Source organism: Delphinapterus leucas, chromosome 20, assembly GCF_059928025.1.
Source record: "Delphinapterus leucas isolate spDelLeu-1000000601 "Yukka" chromosome 20, BTC_Dleu_Yukka2, whole genome shotgun sequence".
Lineage (NCBI taxonomy): Eukaryota > Metazoa > Chordata > Mammalia > Artiodactyla > Monodontidae > Delphinapterus > Delphinapterus leucas.
Genome location: NC_143148.1, coordinates 41,732,856 through 41,756,834, shown reverse-complemented (window position 1 = coordinate 41,756,834; position 23,979 = coordinate 41,732,856). Strand labels below are relative to the sequence as shown.

The following is a 23,979-nucleotide window of genomic DNA, read 5'->3' as shown; positions in this document are numbered from 1 at the left end:
ATGATTACTAATTGCTTGTATTTATCAAGGTAAAAAACAAAAAACAAAAAACCAGGGATGGGGCCATGGGTCATGGAAAGCGATGAATTGGGGAGTCTCTCCCAATCAGTCTTACAAAGAACACTCCCCTCTCAGAGTAGGGGGCCTTCAAATGTTCTCCCTAATGACATTTCATAACTGTCATTTCGTAAAAGACCAATGACTTGATTCTTCCCTTTCTGAATGGAAGTGTTTCCTGCAGTTTTCCTGTCCCTATTTCACCACTGTATATTGGCTGTGTGGGCAGATAACCACATATCACAGAATTTTAGTTCAATACCTGATCAGCTGGGACTTTTAGGTTGTCTCCCATGGTAGATATATTTTGTTGAGGGCAAGAGAGTAAAATTAAATATTTAATAATTCAAAGGGTGGCCTGTGATAGTCATTGGAGCTATTCACAAATATTCTCTTTCCTGGGCAAAAGGTAGGATTGTGGTTTTCTGCCCAGATGCAGCTGGGCATGGCCTTGTGATTTGCTAGGTCCAATGAAATGTAAACAGAAGTCTCATGTGTCAATTTCAGGTGACAGTTTTAAAAGTCAGTGCCCCTTTCATCACACTATTTTCTTGGCTCTGTCACATGGCTGGCAATGTTCCAGTGATGGCTCTGTCAGCCTAGGTCAATCACTGATGGGTATTTAACAAATAAGAGATAAGTCTTTAAGCCAATAAAATTTGGGGGTCTTTAGGCAACACAACCAGCCTATCCAGATAAGAGAAATGGGGGAAAATTGCCAGTTATGTCTCCTGTACTTTTTTCTCCAGCTTGAAGTGTTTCCATGACCACTAAACTACCCTTAATCTCCCTACTGGGTCACCATATGATCAGTGGGACTGACTTGCTGCTTCTAGTCTTGTTCTATCAACCAAAACGAGCTTTATCAACCACCCATTCCCTCAAACTCCCAACCGCTCAGTGGCTTCCTGCTTGCCCTAGGGAATTGTCCAGACACTTTAACATGGCTGGAAAAGCCCATCCAGCACTGCTTGTGACCCTCATCCAGGCCCCTGTTGACCCTTTCAGATTTGTCTCACTGCGGCAGCGCCCCCTCCACTCCATGGTCCAGTCGTACTCAACTGCGCCTAGTTTCTCAAACTTGCCATGTTACCTGTAATACTTTCATCATCTTCTCAATGCTGTAATAATGTCTGCCATCTTTCAGATGTCAGCTCAGATGTCTCAAGGAAGGCTTTTCTTGAGCACCCAGACCAAGTTAGATGTGCCCCGTAACAGCCACAACTTCCAGTACAACTTTAAACAATATTGCTTTTGTTTACGTTTTGAGCCAGATTGCAGGTTCCGTGAGGGCAGAGACAGTGTCTCTTTAGGGCACTGGATATATACATTTTTTCCCCTAAATGATCCTAGGAGGTAAAATAATCATACTTTGTTTTAATCTCTTTTTTTAAACAGTGATAGTAAGCCTCAATATTTCTTTTTAACATTTTTCCTTTTAGTTGTATGATCTGTCCTTTGCCCACTTACAATCCTAATATTGTTGTAAGCCAATACATGCAATTTAAAATTTTCTACTAGCCACATTAAAAAGGAAAAAGGTAGTTAATTTTAATGTATTTTATTTAACCCAATATAACCCAGTATATAAAAATATTTTAACATGTAAGCAAAATTAAAAATTAAATCTTTTTTTTCTTTTGTATTAGATTTTGATATTTAGTATTTTACACTAACAGTGCATCTCAACCTGGACACAAAATTTTCAAAGGCTAACATGGAATGTAGTCCTCCCAAAACAAAGTTTTAACAGAAAAATATTTAACACTGCCTCAGTTTTTAAATTAAAACATAAATTCAGTTTCTTGGTTTTACTAGCCACATTTCAAGTGCTCGACAGCCACACATGGCTAGTACCTACCATACATGGATATACATGATTTCTCTAACAAAAAATTTCTCCCTGTATCTTATCTTCTCACATTTTCAAATGTTTCTGAAACCTGAAAAAGGCCAATAATGACTTTAAGTTGCTTATTCTGGCCAAAAGCTGAGAATTGACTAATACAGTGACTTTTAGAGTTATCTTGTATTTAAATGAACTAAACCGCCATTTCCACCCGTGATTCTACTCTACAAATTATAATTTTCGAGACTCGGAACATCTTTGAAATGCCATATCCGTATATATGGTGGTGATGCAGGAAAGGGAATTGATGCTACCAGGAGAATCACGCCTTGAAATATGCCTGCAAGTGACTGAAATCTTACCTTTAAAGAATGTTTGGGAGATCAAAACGCCAATGTTGTTGTTTTTTTTTTTGGCTGTGCCACACAGCCTGTGGGATCTTAGATCCCTGATCAGGGATCGAACCCGCACCCCCTGCATTGGAAGCGCTGAGTCCTAACAAATGCACTGCCAGGGAAGTCCTCCAGTGTTGTCTTATAAGTACTCAGTTACATATATAAATATGGCAAAATGGCTGTGGTGGTTTTAAAAATATGTCCATAAACTCTTTGACACCTCCCCCTTCAAGATGAAGCTTAATAACTCCTCCCTTTCACTGTGGGCCTAACCCAGCAACTCACTTCTAACATAATGAAATATGGCAGCCCAAGATTAGGTTATTAAGATGTGGCTTTGGACTTCCCTGGTGGCGCAGTGGTTAGGAATCCGCCTGCCAATGCAGGGGACACGGGTTAGAGCCCTGGTCCAGGAAGATCCCACATGCCACGGAGCAACTAAGCCCATGTGCCATGACTACTGAGTCTGCACTCTAGAGCCTGCGAGCCACAACTACTGAGTCCACGTGCCGCAACTACTGAAGCCAGTGCGCCTAGAGCCCGAGTTCCGAAACAAGAGAAGCTACTGCAATGAGAAGCCCGCGCACCACAACGGAGAAGCCCCGCTCGTCACAACTAGAGGAAGTCCGCATGCAGCAACAAAGACCCAACGCAGCCAAAAAAAAAAAAAAAAAAAAGATGTGGCTTTCATCTTAGGCATGCACTCTTCCTTGGATCACTTGCTCTGGGAAAGCCAGCTGCCAAGTCATGAGCTGCCCTATGGAGACACCCACGTGCCAAGGAAGGACTTCTTCATCCCCAGCACCTAGGAATCAAGGGCTTACACCCAATGGCCTGTGAGAAACTGAGGCCAGTCAATGGCCACATGAGTGGGCTTGGAAGGGGATCCTTCAGCCACAAGTAAGCCTTGAGATGACGATAGCTCAGGTTGACAATCTGACTCTAACTTCAGGAGAGACCCTGGATCAGACCACTGGGCTTAGCTTCTTCCAGATTTCTGACCCACAGAAACTGTGGGATGATGTTTACTGTTTTAGGCTGCTAAATTTGGGGGCAATGTATTATGTAGCAATGGATAATCCACACAATGGCTTATAGCTTGAAAAAGCTCCCCAGTGCCAAATGAGGCATACATCAAGTAAGAGATTTCTTTTTCCAGGTAGCCCCAAACTAACATATCCAAATACCTGTTTCTAGAGGTGATATACTTATTGAAACCATGATGCTACTGGTCAAATAATTTTTGAAATTAACCCTCAGAGTATGAATCTTATTCTTTGGAATTTTGCTTCATGGTACCAATTCAGCATTTAAAGGTATTTGTTATTTGCAATAAGTCTGGTAGTGAATAAGTAAATTTTTCCTTATGGATCAAGCTTAGGACATACTTCTAGAGTAAAAGGCTTAATTTTCTGATGTAGGAAAATGCCAAGCAAAGTCCTAAGAATGTCTGAAATGACACCAGCACAATCAAATTGAGTGTATATTCCTAAAATGAATAGTTTGAAAGATGGTAGTTATTTGGATGTGTAATTTTTGGAATTCTTCCTTCCCTCCAAGGTCACTACTCTATAGTCATACCTCATAGGATGGGTAAATCAAGGCAGATTTTTTGAAAACTATAATACACACTGGGAAATTAGTATTCTTTGTGTTATATACATTAAAGATTTTCTTTGGAATTAACAGAAATGACCACTAGATGCCACTGCTGTTGGTGGTGGTTTTTATTTTAAGCTTAAAAAGCAGAATGCAAGAACAGCTCAGAAACAAAATAAATTTTTATGTCATAATGAACACCAGAACAGAAATTGTTGGATTATGTTAATAAAGAGCCAAAACCCAGAAGTTCACTACACAGAAGTTTATTGTGAAAGTAAATTAAACATACAAACACACAATATGGCTAATGGTGGCAAAAGCAATCTGGTAGCTTAAGGCAAGTTTTAATGAGGATGAATTTAGAAAAGATGATGCAATGATGTAATTGTGTTTAAATATAGATTATGGAAAAATATCAAATTGTACCAATAACTTAAAAAAAAGCAGTTTTCAAAGCCTGCACCTTTGGAAGAAAAAGGGCTCATGATCTTAATGCCAGCATTAAGACAGATGGAAGCAGCACAATGCTAAATGACAGTATGTACAGAAGGATGGCAACATGAACATTTAGTAACATTTGATCTTAGTTACTGGTGGACTGAAAGCCCTTAGCTAGAAACAATAGAGAAAAATGTGCCATCATCATGTTATTAGAAAAGAAAAAATTTAAGTGCAGAAGTCAAAAACCAAGGAGCTCTGTGATAAAGTAACCTTAAAACAGCACTTTAAGGACCACTTAAAAGGTGATTCCCTCAGGGAAAATTAGGGCACTGAGTGTGTAAACATGTGAGCTGCACAACACCAAATACCAACCAAATTCATTCATAGTACTTAGTTACACAAGATCAGCATGGTCTTTTATGATGCATTATTGTTTATAACAATTTAAACACACTCCTTTACCATGCATGACTTCAAATATATAACAAATATTTTTATTCTGAGATACAGGATATGTTTATGAATTATAAGACCTATATACAATGAAAGTCACACCTCCCTTATCAGTCAAGTATACATATATGTTTTAAATGCAATGACCTTATTCAGACTTCAGTTCATTTTCTGAATTGACCATGTCAGTTTTTCAAACTCTTTAAAATAATGCCATTCTATTTTGATAAAATACATTTTTGCAAAAATTCAGAAATGTAGTAACATTTAATTATGACCAAAAATGACCATGAAAAATATTTGTAAGGAGGTACCAAATGACTTAGCACTTTTTTCCAGTCTTGTATTAAAAAAAAAAAAAGTTGCAATCAATTTGATAGTGAGCCTATTTTAAAAATATTCTTATACTAATTCATCTCAAAAGGTTCTATTAATAGTCCTTTTGGAAAATACCATATATATAACCTGTGAATTTTTTTCCAGAATAATTAATGGAAGAAAATGTATCCTCTGCACAGATGTACATTTTCTCTCTAAGACTAATCTTTCATCACCTAGAATTGTTTTTACAAAAGCATGCATTATAAAATACACATAAAAGCAGCTATCTTAAACATGATTTTAATACAACATTACCTTTGTAGCTGATTCATCACTGTCTCCAGTTTAATATGCTGTTACATACATGAAGAAGCTCCAGTATCCCTTTTCTGATTGACTTTAAAAAAAAAAAAATCCCTGAATAAAACAGAAGCCAGCCTGTGACTTCTTTAGGCATTTCAGTAGAATATTATCATATATGGAGAATATCTCCACACAAACTCATGAATACAGAACAGAATCTAAAACAGATCTGGGGCAGACCAGAGTTAATACCAATTAAAATTTATGTTTAAAAAGGAAAGAAAAGGAGCTGATTATCAACATTTAAAAGGATACTGCAACTTTAACAACTGTAAACTTTGTGTTAGAAGGTGTGGCAGACAGCTCTATGCTACTAGGTTTTTAACTTGTAAATAATGCAAACCATCAGCAGTTTTAAAATGCCATAGACTATAAAAACACAGAAGGAAACAAAACAAAAAAACCAAGAACATTTATCTAAAATGAAGCTGTATAACCAACACATCTAAAATAAAAAAAAAAATAGAGCAACTGATTAGGGGAAAAAAACCCTCTGATAAAAATTTTAATTTCTTGACCTGTTCTAAAATGACATGAACTTTTAAATTAAAATGGTGGAAAAAAAGAGCTTTACAAGTGGATAGTTTCAACTCACTAAAATAATGTCAACAAGGTAAGCTTGCATAGAAGAAAATTTCAAATAATTACTGGCTACATGCATACAAAATTAGAAATGCAGGTATTGTATCATAGTGCAAAACCATGGCAGTTGTGATGTCTTGTTACTGCCTAAGGTTGAGAAATAGACCGTAGTACCTCCAGTTATCACAGTTTCTGGTCAATTATTTCTGCCGACTAGAAATGAATATGTAAAGATGGGGGGGCACATCTTTTGTGCCACTAATTAGCGAAGTTTGAGGTCATCACCACCACCTAAACTGGATCCAGGACTAGGGTCTTGTTGTCTTCTTGCCTGCAATGACAAAATCATAATTTAGGGTTAAAACATGTTTTGAAAATCAAAGTGCTAATAAATAAATGTTACAGTAGCACATAAGAAAAGTTTGCAACTAAAAAAATTTTCAGCCAGTATCTCCACATGTAAGAAGAAAAAGAACAATTTAGATTATGTATGAAATATTGTGTTAAAGTTTCCTTAAAATCCAAGAATAAAAAATCTCATTATATTCAAAAGAGCATTATCAAAATATGTACTGTGGATAAAAGAGCAACAAACCTACATTTATAGCTTTGGGAATAAAGGGTTTAACTTGAACACATGATCCAATCACCTTAGAAGCAAACTTTCCCATTTTCCCTTTTAATGCTAGCTGACATTTTACACACTACTATATATAAAATAGATAAACAAGAACCTACTGTATAGCACAGGGAACTATACTCAGTATTTTGTAATAACCTATAAGGGAAAAGTATACATATATATCTATATATATATCTATATCTATCTGTCTATCTATATATATATCTGAATCACTGTGCTGCACACCTGAAATTAACACAACATTGTAAATCAACTATACTTCTGCATGTACTTGTCCGGTTTTCCCAGCACCATTTATTGAAGAGGCTGTCTTGTCTCCATTGTATATTCTTGCCTCCTCTGTCATAGACAGGTGGCCACAGGTGTGTGGGTTTACCTCTGGGCTTTCTTACCTGTACCATTGATCTATATTTCTGGTTTTGTGCCAGTACCATATATTGTCTTGATTACTGCAGCTTTGTGGTATAGTCTGAAGCTGGGGAGCCTGATTCCTCCAGCTCCACTTTTCTTTCTCAAGATTGCTTTGGCTATTTGGGGTCTTTTGTGTTTCCATATAAATTGTATAATTTTTTTGTTCTAATTCTGTGGAAAATGCCATTGGTAATTTGATAGGGATTGCACTGAACCTGTAGATTGCTTTGGGTAGTATAGTCATTTTCACAATATTGATTCTTCCAATCCAGGAGCATGGTATATTTCTCCACCTGTTTATGCCATCTTTGATTTCTTTCATCAGTGTTTTATAGTTTTCTGAGTACAGGTCTTTTGCCTCCTCAGGTAGGTTTATTCCTAGGTATTTTATTCCTTTCGTTGTGATGGTAAATGGGATTGTTTCCTTAATTTCTCTTTCTGATCTTTTGTTATTAGTGTATAGGAATGCCAGAGATTTCTGTGCATTAATTTTGTATCCTGCAACCTTACCAAATTCATTGATTAGTTCTAGTAGTTTTCTGGTGGCATCTTTAGGATTTTCTATGTATAGTATCATGTCATTAGCAAACAGTGACAGTTTTATTTCCTCTTTTCCAATTTGTATTCCTTTTACTTCTTTTTCTTCTCTGATTGCTGTGGCTAGGACTTCCAATACTACGTTGAATAACAGTGGTGAGAGTGGATATCCTTGTCTTGTTCCTGATTTTAGAGGAAAAGCTTTCAGCTTTTCACCATTGAGAATGATGTTTGCTGTGGGTTTGTCATCTATGGCCTGTATTATGTTGAGGTACGTTCCCTCTATGCCCACTTTCTGGAGAATTTTTATCATAAATAGGTGTTGAATTTTGTCAAAAGCTTTTTCTGCATCTATTGAGATGATCATATGGTTTTTATTCTTTAATTTGTTAATATGGTGTATCACATTGATTGTTTTGTGAATACTGAAGAATCCTTGCATCCCTGGGATAAATCCCACTTGATCATGTTGTATGATCTTTTTAATGTGTTGTTGGATTCTGTTTGCTAGTATTTTGAGGAAATTAGAACACTCTCTAACACCATACACAAAAATAAACTCAAAATGGATTAAAGTCCTAAATGTTAGGCCAGACACTAAAACTCTTAGAGGAAAACATAGGAAAAAACACCCTTTGACATAAATCACAGCAAGATCTTTTATGACCCACTGCCTAGTGTAATGAAAATAAAAACAAAAATAAGTGAATGGGACCTAATTAAACTTAAAAGCTTTTGAACAGCAAAGGAAACCATAAACAAGACAAAAGACAATCCACAGAATGGGAGAAAATATTTGCAAACGAATCAATGAACAAAGGATTAATCTCCAAAATATATAAACAGCTCATGTATCTCAATATCAAAAAAACAAACAACCCAATCAAAAAATGGGCAGAAGACCTAACCAGACATTTCAGCAAAGAAGACATACAGATGGCCAAGAAACAATGAAAAGATGCTCACCAGCACTAATTATTAGAGAAATGCAAATCAAAACTACAATGAGGTATCACCTCACACCAGTCAGAATGGCCATCATCAGAAAATCTACAAACAATAAATGCTAGAGAGGTTGCAGAGAAAAGGGAACCCTCTTGCACTGTTTGTGGGAATGTAAATTGATACAGCCACTGTGGAGAACAGTATGTTGGTTCCTTAAAAAGCTAAAAATAGAATTACCATATGACCCAGCAATCCCACTACTGGGCATATACCCAGAGAAAACCATAATTCAAAAAGACACATATAGGGCTTCCCTGGTGGCGCAGTGATTAAGAATCTGCCTGCCCATGCAGGGGACATGGGTTCGAGCCCTGGTCTGGGAAGATCCCACATGCTGTGTAGCAACTAAGCCCATGCGCCACAACTACTGAGCCTGTGCTCTAGAGCCCGCGGGCCACAACTACTGAGCTTGTGTGCCACAACTACTGAAGCCCGCACGCCTAGAGCCTGTGCTCCGCAACAAGAGAAGCCACTGCAATGAGAAGCCCACATACCGCATACCGCAACAAAGAGTAGCCCTTGCTCACCACACTAGAGAAAGCCCGCGTGAGCAACCAGGACCCATCACAGCCAAAAAAAAAAAAAAAAAGACACATATACCCCGATGTTCATTGCAGCACTATTTATAATAGCCAGGACATGGAAACAAACTAAATGTCCACCAAAAGATGAATGGATAAAGAAGATGTGGTACATATATACAATGGAATATTACTCAGCCATAAAAAGAAATGAAATTGGGTCATTTGTAGAGATGTGGATGGACCTAGGGTCTGTCATACAGAGTGAAGCAAGACAGAAAGAGAAAAACAAATATCATATATTAATGCATATATGTGGAATCTAGAAAAATGGTACAGATGAACCTATTTGCAGGGCAGGAATAGAGAGGCAGATGTACAGAACAGACGTGTGGACACAGGGTGGGAAGGGGAGGGTGGGATGAATTGGGAGATTAGGTTTGACATAAATACACTACCAGGTGTAAAACAGATAGCTGCTGGGAACCTGCTGTATAGCACAGGGAGCTCAGCTTGGTGCTCTGTGATGGCCTAGTTGGGTGGCATGGTGGGGGGAAAGGAGGTACAGGAGGGAGGGGATGTGTGTATGCACATGGTTGATTCACTTTGCTGTGCAGCAGAAATTAACACAACATTGTAAAGCAATTATACTCCAATAAAAAAAATTATTGTGAGACAACCAGAAAAAAAAAAAGTTAACAAAGGAATTCCAATACCAGATTAGGGAACTGATAGTTACCAAATGTTATTTTTTCCAATAAACAAGTTGTATTTTATATTAAGACATTTAAAAAATAAATTTAACACCAATAATAGCAAAAAAATCAACTATACTTCAATAAAATATATATAAATGAATAAATAAAAATTAAAAAAAATAGCTGACATTTATTGTGCACCAACTATATGCTGGGCACTGTTCTAAGCAATTTCCATGGACGAACCAATTTAATCCCTGCCAATTACCTATAACATAGGTGCTATTGTTTATCCATTTTACAGATAAAGAAACTGAGTCACACAGAAGTATATGGCCTATAAATTATGTGACTGAAAAATGTAATACTGAATTTCATGTCTCAATGAATTCCATCTCTGCCAACTGAATTTTAACTAGGAATCTCTATCTCAAGAAATAAAATTCAGAATTACTATGGATAAAGTATTGTCTCAAAAGCAAAAACGGAAGTATATTAGAATCTTTGGTGCACTTATATATTCAGAAGTATCTTTACAACAATACTTAACAACTAAGAGGCTTGACAATCATAAACATTGAGGATTTCAAGTTTCACTGTAGAATAAACATTTGTTTAAACGATGGCAAATTACTTAATAGAGAACATCTAAGAACTAACATACTGTGCATGACACTCTCTACTAATATAAAGTTTTAAAAGAACATAGTGCCCCCCTTTGATCCACACATAGTATTTACTTTCAGTCTCTTTCACAAATTCCAATGCATCTTTCTTCTATAAGTGTTTTCTAGTGACTACAAACGTCAGTCAAGCACAAACATCTGTTTGTATACAGAACCTAGTTCCCTCAGCAATAGTTTTCCTATGTTAGATAAAGGCTACTCCATTTTACCAGTTATTATTTAGGGCAAAAACCCCTTAACATCTCTCACACCCAACAGCAAATTCTGACATCTCTACATTTAAATATGTCCTGAATCTGACCACTTCTGACTGACTCTACCACTCTTACCCTAGTCCAAGCCACCATCATCTTTCATGTGGATCTTGTTTTAGCCACCTCTGTTATATGCCAGCAACTGGGACTAACTGCAATTACCTGTGCAATCCTTAGCTAAATGGAATTATGTATTATTATCACCAATTGACTGTCCATTATCTGTCAGTTTTTGGAAACAAATTTAACCAGAAATAGAAATGTTCTGATTTCAATGGTTAAGATCTAAAACAATTAGAGAAAGAGCATCCTTGACCTTCAAAGAAACAGCTTAACAAGTCACACCTGTACTGTAAAATCATGTTTAGTCAGAAGCTCCAGTTATATCATCATTTCTCAAGATGGTTAATGTTGTTTAGACAGAAATGACACAGCTTTATTAACTTTCAAACAAATTATATAAAACCCAACACTAACTTCCGTGGTCTTTCTTATAAACTGTGATATATTTCTCTAGCAAATCTTAACTATTTATTAGCAGACTGCATGCTGACTAAATTTTAGCACATTCCTTTCATTTAACTAGTCAGGTTAATGTTATGCTGCATGGGTGCAGACTGAAAGAGCTATGGAATGCATATGCATTAGGAAAACAATTTATGTTCCATACAGAATCAATGTTAAATGTAATGTAAGGACTGATCAATTCTGCAAAATTAGAGATGGTGATATAAGCATCTGGTTTCAGTCAATGAAGGTTAGAAAGGGGCTGAGCAATGAAGAAACACACTGAGAAAAATCAATCCTAATTATACATTTATAAATTACTACTAACCTACCAGTAATACTTTGTGAAAAGAATATTTCAGCTTTTGTCTTGGGATAAGAGTAATTTTCAAATTATTTTAATAATGGGATGACTCCAAATAAGTGACAAAAAAACAGTCATCAGCAGCTGGAGTTCTCCCTACTGGTCAGGGCTGTGCAGAGGTTGCCATGGGTTTATTTGTTTAAAATATATTTTTGGTAAAAGCATGGAAAGAAAAGCTGTTTTGCTATTTACTTGTGTTTTTCATTTCTATTTACATTGTAAAGAAGGAATGAGGAAGATGTAAACGAAGACACTATGAAGGAGAATCAAAGATTAAAAAAAGTAAGGGAAGTCTGAAAGAGTATGAATGAGAGCAGAAGAGGGAAGAATGAGAGAGCTGGGAGACTGGGAGGAAATTTAATGCTGGAGAGGAAGATGTATGGGCTGTCATATGAAGGAGACAAATACAGAAACATTTAGGTTAATGAAATAGCTTCCACAGGACTGGAATTCAACAACTGGATGCGCTGCCTTGGGAAGCAGTGCTTTCTACTGTAGCAGTTTTCTAATGGAGGTTGGATGTTTTAGAATGACTTCTGTGAGTCACAAACTAGACTAGATGATGGCAAAGAAACTCTCTGAACTTGGTTATTCCAAAAACATAAAGTCCATAATTTCTAGTTTCTTTCTCCCCAGTCAATCCACATAGGTCCTTGATTTTAACTTTTTATTAAGTTATTTCAGAATAGGGTTTTAATATAAAGCAGACACCCATGAGCCTGTTCAGAATACAAATCTGTTTTTAATATTTATAAGTATTAAAATCTAGAAATTTGGGCTTCCCTGGTGGCGCAGTGGTTGGGAGTCTGCCTGCCGGTGCAGGGGGCACGGGTTCGTGCCCCGGTCCGGGAGGATCCCACATGCCGCGGAGCGGCTAGGTCCGTGGGCCACGGCCACTGGGCCTGCGCGTCCGGAGCCTGTGCTCCGCAGCAGGAGAGGCCGCAGCGGTGAGAGGCCCGCGAACTGAAAAAAAAAAAAAAAAAAAACAAACTATAAATTTTACTACAGACCCCTCACTACCAGTCACTCCTATTTTCTTTCTTTCAGTATACCATCACCCAGAAACATGGCAAATCCAGTTTCTAGATGGCAGTCATAGGATGTGTTCGAAATGAAGAGACAAAGAATATTCACCGAATACTGGAGCTTTCCCTACTGGTCTGGGCTGTGCAGAAGTAGCCAAGAGCAGGGCTACCCAAATGAAAATGAATAAAACCTGGTTGATTTCCATTCTTTTATTATCAAGATCATCAAACTGCAGAAAACTCTTCATGAGAAAATGCCCTAATAACTAAAAATAGATCCAATTTATTGAGTGTATACTATATCCAGATAATGTGCAAATCACTTTATGTTTGACACTTGGCTAAAAGTCAGAACATGGCATGACAGAATTTTAGAGCAGCACAGTACTTTACAGAGATCTAGTTCAACTCTCACATTACAGATGATAGGCCCAAGACCAAGAATGTTAAATGATTCCTCCAAGGTTTCAGAGTTAGGTGGCGGCAGTGAGAACACAAACTCACAACTCTAAAAAGACGAACCTTTAACTTCCAATTAGCATTAATGTCAGCCTCCTAAGTCACTGATATTTCTCCTGACTACTAAGGCTGGAAGAGACACAAAGTAGAAATTTTAAGTCCTAATATGAGAGAAAGGAATGCAATTTCTCCAAACTCATTAAAAATGTAAAAACAAGGTGAGCAGACAATCATAAACACCTGTCAGATAAGTAGACTGCAAGAGCTGGTCTAACAGGCACATCAAAAAATACAGTTCGGGGGCTTCCCTGGTGGCGCAGTGGTTGCGAGTCCGCCTGCCAATGCAGGGGACGCAGGTTTGTGCCCCGGTCCGGAGAATCCCACGTGCTGCGGAGCGGCTGGGCCCATGGGCCATGGCCGCTGGGCCTGAACGTCCGGAGCCTATGCTCCGCAGCGGGAGAGGCCCGCGTACCGCAGGAAAAAAATATATATATATACAGTTCTTACAAAGTATACAACTTCAGGAAAACTTTAACTATAAGGTGGCATTTTAAAATAAAAGAGATAGTGGAAATAACTGACATTTCCAGGCTTGGATTAGGGTGGCTCTACCAAGTTAGCAATGTGAGCTTATACAAGCCTCTTATCCTCTTTCAGCCTCAGTTCCTCAAAATTGAGATACATCTTATAAGAGCATTTAAGAATCAAGTGTAAAACAAATATTGCAGCATATACTGCCTGGCACATAGTAAGCATTCATGCTGTTGCTATCACAACAAAGCTGCTCCTAACTTCCCAATTTATCTGTATGAACTTCTCAAATGTTAAAAAAATCTGCATCCTGCAGATAAGAGTAACTTTTACAGGCTAAAATAAAGTTAAAACAAAATAAATTTTAATAAAACCTACATCTCTTATGATAGAGACCAAACCAAGACCCTGTTTTTCTCTTAGTATGGGAGCAGCAGAGCTAGAATCCTTGTCCTCGTTAATCCTCTTCCGATTCTCATTCTTTTTTGTTTTGTTTTAAAATTTTATATTTTAATAGGATTTTCTTTTTTATAAATTTATTTATTTATTTATTTATAGCTGAGTTGGGTCTTCATTGCTCCGCACGGGCTTTCTCTAGTTGTGGAGAGCAGGGGCTACTCTTCGTTGGGGTGTGCGGGCTTCTCATTGTGGTGGCTTCTCTTGTTGCAGAGCAAGGGCTCTAGGTGCACAGGCTTCAGTAGTTGTGGCATGTGGGCTCAAGAGTTGTAGCACACGGGCTTAGCTGCTCCGCGGCATGTGGGATCTTCCCGGACCAGGGCTCGAACCCGTGTCCCCTGCATTGGCAGGCGGATTCTTAACCACTGCACCACCAGGGAAGCCCTCTCATTCTTTTTTTTTTTCGATTCTCATTCTTAGTCTGAGTTCATATTCTCGGTTCACTTTCATCTACTGCCTATACCTAAAACACACCTCAGGAAGGCCCAGAAGAGACAGACATTTATGTTCATTTGTCCTTACATAAAAATAAGTGTTGGTAGAGTTAAGTGATATGAAAACTGAAGTCTGTGGGAATTTAAAATAAATAGAGGCTGTGATTCTTTTTCTTGGACCACACAGAATCGAAGGCTCCAAAAACATACAAAACACAAATATAAAAACCACAGTCTTTCACTTGTTTTTATTTCCAAATAGTCTCCACATAAAATTCTCATATGATTTACTGAACTTTACTTTTAAAACTGCCTATAGCAGAATAAGCAATAACTATTTACCCATTCTCTGACATTAAAGATAATTTATTTGCTAACGCTTTTATAACCCAACCAAATGAAAGCATTTTCTAGGTAATGACAGAGAGAAAATCTCTTTCAGCACCCTGTCACCTTGCAGCTGAATTAAGAGCCAACAGTACTGTACCACAGTTTTAGGTTAAGAGGCCAATGAAGCTGAAGGCAGTCCCTAGACACACCAAGAGTGTGTATGAGTTGCTATAAAACAGATGACAGAGGTATCTTTCCAACTTATTTATGACAAAAGCACTCAGTCTGTACCTTATTAGCCTCAATCTTCCTTCACAAAATCCCAAAGTAAGGTACTGGAATTACAGTTATAGAGATGTGTAACCTGAAGGACTGCCATGGATAACAGGTCAACAGTTTTAAATAATGGTAAGATACTCAGGTAAAAAGGCACTGGGCCACTTCTATGTGGCAACAGATATCAATGGGCAGGGAGGCACTTTACAGAAGAAATGTCTGTGATTATTATTTTTTTTAAAGTCTACTTTTTATTAAAGTACAGAAGAGTGTACAAATCATATATATGAGTGATGAATTTTCAGAAAGTGAACACACCCATGTAACTAGCCTCCAGATCAAGAAATATAATATCACCAAATGTGGGAAGTTCCCTCTTTGTACCCCCTCCTTGTCACTACCCAAGCCCAAGAGAAGCCAGAAAAGTTCAAGATCCTTTTCTATTGTTAAAAAACAAAGAAAGAAAGAAACAAACACCAGGATATAAAATAGCTTGGCAACATATCTTTGACTTTCAGAGTCTACAGTTAGGATATGCCTGCCTTTATTGCCACTCTGAGCCAAGGTGCATAAAAAGAGTGGATGAAGGAACTAGCTTCCAATGAGTTCCATTTTAAATGTCAGATACTGAGTCAGGCAGCACCCTTGGAGGTAAGGTGTTAGCTCCATTTTACAGATGAGGGTCAAGAGGATAAGCAACTTTCCCAATGTCACATGGCAACAAGTAGAGCTAGGACTCAAAACCAGGGCAATTTATTAGAAGCCTCATCCTCATCTACTACCTCAAAGGTTCTCAAGTTACATTCTGCCAGTTACTGGGTTCCCTGAACACATTCCAGGGACTCTAGAGGGGGACCAGAATAATCCCTACCCCTGCTTCACCCAGAGCAGCGCCCCTTTAAGCTATTTTATACATTAAGGTTCTGTATAAATTTCAAACGAAGACAGGATTTCACATTTTTAAAAACTGCCTATATGTCAGAGAAAACAGATAGCAAGTTCTAGAATCTTCTGTTTTCATCATTCTGTGTTAACACTAGCAACAATTTTTCTCTTCTTGATAGGTAACAGATGCACATGATACAAAATTCAAAAGGTATGAAAGATAAACAATGAAAAGTAATCACTCAAGGAGTATTAGAACTGATTTCAGGTTAAAAGACACTGGGGAAAACCAAAACCACTTGGAGTTCTGCTTCCCACTGTGAGTAACCTTAATCAGATACACATATTAAATGTTCATGAGCACCACTGTTACAAGTTTAGCATGTCAGGGCTAGAGGCCTCAGAGGTTATCCAAACAGGGGTAGGACATCCGTAAGCCTCTGTGCTGCCAGGATCTTAAGCCTCCAAGGACCACTTACTGGGTTACTGCCACCCAAGAGTTACCACTGCTCCTTGGCCCTTGTCTTTAGTCAGTCATCAGGACCACCCAGTAGAACCATTATTATTCTTTTCTTCCTCAGTTTTTTCTTTGCCAGGCAAAATGGTTACTAACTTCTTCTGGTTCTGGCATATTTTATTTTTCAACTTAATCATCTTTATGGGTGATGTGGAAATTCTTTTCCCAGTGCTGGGCTGTATTTGTGGAGAACTTCTGCTTAGGAAGATGGTTTAAGTCTTCACCCTCCCTTTCATTAACCAACTATTTGAAAAGAGAGCAGGTCAATTAATTTTCTCAGAGTCTCAGTTTCTTCAAATGTAATAAGAATTTTACCCAGGTGAGTGTAAGAAAACCATTTTTTATAAAATTGTTACTTTTTAAAAAACAAAATTAAAAACAAACAAATAAAAACAATGTTCAATTATATTTTGTAAGACCCCCTTATAGATGTTTGAATTACAGGGGAAAAAATGCAACATTTTCCCCCAATGTTCTCCTTTTAGGAAAAAGGAGGTAAACTACAAGAAATAAGCTGATATTAGGAATCTGTCATGATTTTTTTTTTTAAAGAGAAGCAAAATACACATGCACAAAGTGCCAAAAGACATGCATACCCAAAACTCCCCTAAGAGACTGCCAGTGCAAGCTCTGGGGTCAGATTCCAGCCCAATTTTCCAGATAACAGCTCTCTATGAGAACTTTTAAAATTACTGCCATAAGGGACTATGGATCTTAAATCATTGATGAAAATCTAACCATTTTCTCTATGCTGTAGGTCATAATGCAGGAAAAGTGCCCTGATACACTTTAGAGAACTAAAACAATGTTCTTGTTAGCCAGATAATTCAATTAACTTGAACCAGCACTGTGGTAGAGCTTTTAGCGTTAAAGTACTTTAGAGCTATTTTTTACTGAAGGCATACACACATATCAAGCACCATACTAAGTGCCTTATAAGCACTTTCCCATTTAATTCTCACAATTTCTATGAGAAAACGCACTTAAGAGAGGTTAGCAATTAATGCACCAGGAATCTCAACTACGCCTGACTACAAAGCCCATGTGCTCAATCACTGACATAAAACTCACTAGAAACAATCTATCTGAGCAACAAATTATCTGACACCTCTGTCAACAGACTATATTTTTGTTCATACACAAATACAAACATATGCACATATAAACTCACACACCAAAATGTTTTTCTTCAAGTAACATTATTTATAATAATCAAATTAACATTTTAGAGAAGACAATTCTTAGCCTCAACTAATCTATAATTTTATTTAAAGCAAATCATATAAAAAAACTCCTAATTGTTCCATTAATTGGCAAATAGTTATTCTTCAAATATAATGTAGCTGAACAGCACTTTTTATAAAACAATTCTTATATTCATTTAAAGCCATGTTAGCTTGCTCTAGAAAGATTGACCAATCATGTTCTCTGACATGACAAGATCTTTTTCCTTCACTCCTTTGCATACACTGTTCCTTCTGTCCAGAAAGCTTTCCCCAGCTTGTGTAGCTGGCAAACTCACATTCTTCCTTCAAATCCCTGCAAGTATATTCTCCTGTGAATCCCCCAGGCAGAGGCAGATGCAAGTGCTCCTTCCTCTGCACTGCCACTGTTCCCCTTTAAGTACAGGTGCTGCTAAAGCAGACTGCAATTATCTGTTTATACATCTATTTTCCCTCAAGACTGATAGATGTTCAAGGACAGAAACCATGCATTTTCATCTATATATTTCCCAGTCCCTAATGCAGAATCTAGCACAACACAGGTGGAGTTCATTACTTAATAAATTACCTAGCTAATATAAACCAACAAATTGTAAACATTTAAAAATCTTTCCAGAGACCATTAACATGTATTATTCTACTTTAACGTACAGGCTCTAGTTTTCAGACAGGCAGAGTAGGAGCTATTTTTTGAAGCTCTCCATTTGACAACTAAATGCAATGTACAAAACACTGTGGTGGGTAATGTGGAGGTCAAAAAATCAGGGGCCCCACTTCACTGGTGATCACACTACGGTAGAGTACAGACAACTTTATAATTGTTTTAACATCCTGTTCAATAAGAACAATGATAGAAATGAGAAGTGCTCTGGAAACGACAAAGTAGAAGGGCTAATTATGATTAAGAAGATTGGAGGGCTTCCCTGGTGGCACAGTGGTTGGGAGTCCGCCTGCCGATGCAGGGGACATGGGTTTGTGCCCCAGTCCGGGAAGATCCCACATGCCGCGGAGTGGCTGGGCCAGTGAGACATGGCTGCTGAGCCTGCGTGTCCGGAGCCTGTGCTCCGCAATGGGAGAGGCCACAACAGTGAGAGGCCTGCACACCGAAAAAAAAAAAATATATATATATATAAATATATATGAAATAGTATCAGCTGACACCTAGTCAGTGCCACATTCTCTAAAAGTGCTTTCACATGTATTTACTCATTTAATCCTTACAATGACCCTATGAGATAGGCACAATTAGCCCTATTTTATAGATGAGGAAACTCAGGCACCGAAAGGTGAAATAATTTGTCAGAGGTGATAAAGTGCCAGAGCCAGATTCAGATCTTGCCATCTGGCTCTAGAGTCTGGGCTCTTAACCACTGTCTTTGCATGCGCGCACACACACACACACACTTTTATATTAATTTAAATAGTGTATGTATAATTTAGTGAATGAAAAAACAACATTTTCTCTACTATGTAACAATGACTTAAAAAAATTTTTTAACGTGGAAAAACTACCAACATAAAAATTACCATCTTAACCACCTTTAAGTGTACAGTTCAGTAGTGTTAAGTAAGCACATTCACACTGTTGTGCAACCTATCTCCAGAACTCTTTTTAATGCCTGGAAATTATTCTATTTCGTTGATAGTCATATCAAATTTAAACACTGGACAAGACTAAATTTGAGTGTTTAAGACTGAAGTAGACATGGATAATAAAACTATAAAAAGACACAAGGAAGTGATTACTATAAAAACTGAGAAAATTATTATTTTTGAAGGGAGGGAAAAGGTCATAATTAGATGTACACATGGAGGGGGCTACTGGGGTAACTGTCACATTTTTATTTTTTTTTACCTGGATGGTTATAAGGGTGATATTAGCCTTCTAATAATTAAGCTACATATTTTTTGATGTAGATTTGGTGTGTACTTTACCATAAAAAGGTTAAAAGAAAAATAGTCTAGGTTAATTCCATTCTTTGAGTAGTTTGAAAATAAATTTTCCTCTAGTGAAGAGACTATACAAATGACTGAAAATTATGTTACAAAATCAAGACAAATATTTATAGAAAAGTGGGAAATAATGTTACTCCCAGAGAGTTTAATAATGTTGTAAAAATATGTATCCTATGATAACGTAAGGTAATTTTTACATATAATCTGAAAGATAATTAAGAAAAAAGAGGTAAGATATTTGGATCAATCAATTAATAGAAAATATACCTTATTATAGTAAATTTTTTTTTGAGGACCAATAAATGAGGAATTCATGTACAACCTTAAAATTAAGACTTTCTTTATAGCAATTACATTTAATAAACACAAAGTCACAGAGTACAACTTTTAAAAAATTAAAGACATTGAACTACTAAACTATTTAAAATCATTATGCACAAACATCACAAATAGAGCCTGAGAGTTTTGGGGAAAGTACTAACCAGTTACTGCCAGCAGCTGTGAAACTCTCACCTCCATTTCCTCCCGATGAGACCTGTCTCTATCTTCAAATTCACGTGTCCTTCTCCGGGCCTCTTCAAAGGCCTGTTGTGCTAATGCATCCTCCTGCTGTCATAAGAATATATGAAATAGATACTTTAATTTTGATTTATAATAAAAAAAATTGGGGGGTGTCTTATTTTTTGAAAGAAATGAACAGCAGAGTATTTCTCAAAACATCAAAGCCATAAAAAAATTCAGAGCAACTTCTAAAAGAAAACTTCAGTATTTTCATGTTCTATTATAACACCTTGGAAATAGTAATCGTGTTCAGTCATATTCTAACAACTGAAAATGCTCTTTCCTTTCTGTCCTTACCTCATCCTCTTCACCAAAGTAAAATCCTGATCAAGTCAATATTTAAAACATAGAAGTATAAGGAAAAAGAAATTATTAAATACTTCTACAGTGTGGGGATAAGACAGGCCAGGCGCTCTAAGAATGACACTAAAGCCAGAAATATAAAAGAGAATATTAACATAATCGACTATACAAATGTTAGAAACTTCTAGACAACAAAAAGAAAATTCCAAGGGATATTATCAACAAAAATTTATCTGTAACATATAACAAATCTATCCTAATCCTTTCCCAACTAATGGATAAAGATCTGAAGGAAACCCAGATACTTCAAACTTCTTGTGTCTAAAAGGTAACCAATTTAAACTTTCCCTTTACACTTCTTTAGTCTGGATGGTGGCACTACTCACTCATTTTGGTCAAGAACTGGAGCTGCCTTTGACACTTCACTCTCCCCGTCTCCATAGAGCCAATCAACCACCAAATCCTATCCATCTGACCTCCTATTTTTTGAATCTTTAGGCTCCTTTTCATTCCTACATTTTCCTAGTTCAGGATCCTAAGATCTTTCACCCAAATTACTGCAAAGTCTCTTCCTGTTTCCATTCTGTCATCCCCCAATCCAAAACACAGCCATCAGAGCGTGCCTTCTAAAGGACAATCTGACCACAATACTCCCCAACTTAAAGCTCCCTCGTTGTCTACAGCACAGGATGCTCAAGTGTGTGATTTGCAGTCACGCACTTCTCAACACTAGGATTTTCAATGGCACACTTGAAGAAACTAAAATATCAAAAACAATGCCAAAAAAGTCATCAATATTCACTGTCCTAGTTTCATTACAGCAAGGGGTGGCCAGGTAACTATGTTCTAGCCAATGATATAGAAGTGTAAGTCAATGAATGGGCCTTCTGAGAAAGTCATTTAAGAGACATGTCACCTTTCCTTCTTCCTGGGAACCGATGCAATGACCAGCGATACAGCAACCATCTTGCAAACATAATACTGGGGATGTTGCCACACACTGAGCATAGTACAGCAGGAAAATGAAAAGAGCCACAGCCCCTGATAATATAATTGCCTGAACTGCATACTGTTGATATCTTATTCTGTGTGATAAATCCTTTACTTGGCTCTGTTAGTAGGGTTGTTTGATACTTGCAATTTTCACTGACACAAGGTCTATAACTTAAACTAAAGTGAAAGGTGTGATCAAGTCTCCATTCTTATGTTGCATTTACTAGCTCTGTGACCCAGGGCAAGGTATTTCATTTTCTAAGCCTCAGTAAACTCACATGTAAAATGCACGTAGTAGTAATACTTATGTCTCAAGATTAAATGAGATAACATATAAAAATGCTTAAGTGCACTACCTGACAACATTCAATAAATGCTATTATTTTATAAGCATTTGTGAACATGTAAAATTTACACGTGACTAAACATTACTATAAATAGCAACTGTATTCTCAGAATGTACTACATAAGCCAGAGGCACCTGCAAAAGAACACTGTTCCCAAATGCCAAGGACTTTCTCTTATTTGATTAGATATCAACCAGGACAGGTCTGCTGTTAACAGGATATCCCTTCTGTCCTGTGCATTCATTCACTTTTTCATTTATTCCACAAATATTCCGTGAGTCTGTATTATGCCCAAGTCACTGTGCTGGGTGCCATGCATACAATGTGTGGGAGCAAATGGTGCTTTTCCTTATAGTTTCTGGTCTAGAAGGGCAGGTGGACAATGAACAAATAATTACAAAAATCAATATATCAGTGTGACTTAGTAAAGGATTACAAGATGAAATGAGAGCATGTAAAACGAGATGTAATCTAACTCCCTAAGGAAGTTATTAGCCACTCATGTGCATCTAGCAATGATCATAGATTTTTACCTTATTAAAATTTAAAAAAGTATTATTACTAATATTTGAAGTAAAATAAGCTAAGAGAGATTTGGTAGCTCTCTATTCTCTAATTCCAGCTTCTATCTTGGTCTTTTCTAGTAAGATGTGAAATGTATGTGCAATGAACAGAGTCTGCACTTTAAATGGTTAAATCTGAAAGATGATCAGTGATCCAGTGTTATCCTGATCCTTTCCTGTTGCGAACTTAAGTAACACCTCCCTTTCAAGGACAGCATAAAGGGTACTTACTGATAAAACTATACACTCACCCATAAAGTGTGCTCAAATGGATAGGGACAAATAACCTTATCCAGACTCAGGTGGTGGGAGGCTTTCAGCACTCCAGTCCCCACCAGCTACTTGTTATACTAGCCTGTTACTCCACGGTCTATACCACAGTCTGCACAAAGTAGTCAGGTGGGGTCATCATAAAAGGTGGCTGGGTGTTTGTGAAACCCACGTGGTAAATAAAGACCTAGCAGTGCTCTCATAGAGCATATATATACACTATTCTTAACCATTCTTGCTACACTAATTTTGTCTTTATTGTATTGCTAAATCTACAATTATATTTATTTTACAGTTTGGTAATACTTACCTTTCTGTGCAATGAATTTAAAAAATAGAAGTATATATTTAATGAAAAATTAAGAATCAAATTCATTTCCAAGAAAGCTGATGATGAATGCATAATTTGTACAAAATAACGACATTTCCTATTCTCTGTGGGGACCAGAATGATATCTCTGATCGCATGAAAACCAAAAGAAATAAATCTGCTGAAGAAGCATCAACATATACTTCAAAGGCGACAATTTAACATGTGCAGCTGCAAACGGTACATTTAACACCATTCTGTAAAACATAACTTTTTATTTACATCAAACGACTCTTCTAAATTTTCACTCACATTCTCATCAACATACAAAAAGCAAAGCTGTTCATATGTTGGCTTTGCTGACAGAAAAACCCTGCAAAAAGCTAAAGGATACCAGTTTTACATCAGTGTCATTAGGTAATTCAAATAGAAAATCTGTTCAACCCAATATGGTTCAATTTTTCTCATCATATTATAGAATCAAAATAGAACTTTTGGAAGGTCATTATATTGAAGGTGAAACATATTTTTGTGACTGCTAATTTAAAAAGTACAAAAATGAAGATAGAGTTATTGGTTCTTAAACTGATAATACAAATACAAATGTTGGTGGAGCAAACATTTAAACACCGTATAAGAAATAACATTCTCAGTGAATTTTTAAAACTATGAAATAGAAATTTACTAGTAATTAGTTGTGGTACACATGAAATTCATAATTGTTATCCAAACAATTCTTATCCAAAGTACTGAGGTATTCTACCAATCATTTAGACATTAGAGTTGCATAAATTACAAATATATTTATGTATCCACAGTTAAAGTGACTGAACTATAAAATTTCTGTGACA

General features: G+C 36.9%; 1 protein-coding gene across 1 annotated transcript in view; it reads right to left on the bottom strand.

Annotated features, from left to right (window-relative positions):
* Positions 1–4,150: 4,150 nt before the first annotated feature.
* Positions 4,151–23,979, bottom strand: part of CBFB (core-binding factor subunit beta) — a 59,676-nt gene continuing 39,847 nt past the window's right edge. The window contains exons 5-6 of the mRNA XM_022583519.2: positions 20,295–20,390; positions 4,151–6,394 (exon numbers count right to left, since the gene is read on the bottom strand). Coding sequence (XP_022439227.1) covers positions 6,326–6,394; positions 20,295–20,390 — 165 coding nt within the window. The 3' untranslated portion in view covers positions 4,151–6,325. The remainder of the gene's footprint in view (positions 6,395–20,294; positions 20,391–23,979) is intronic.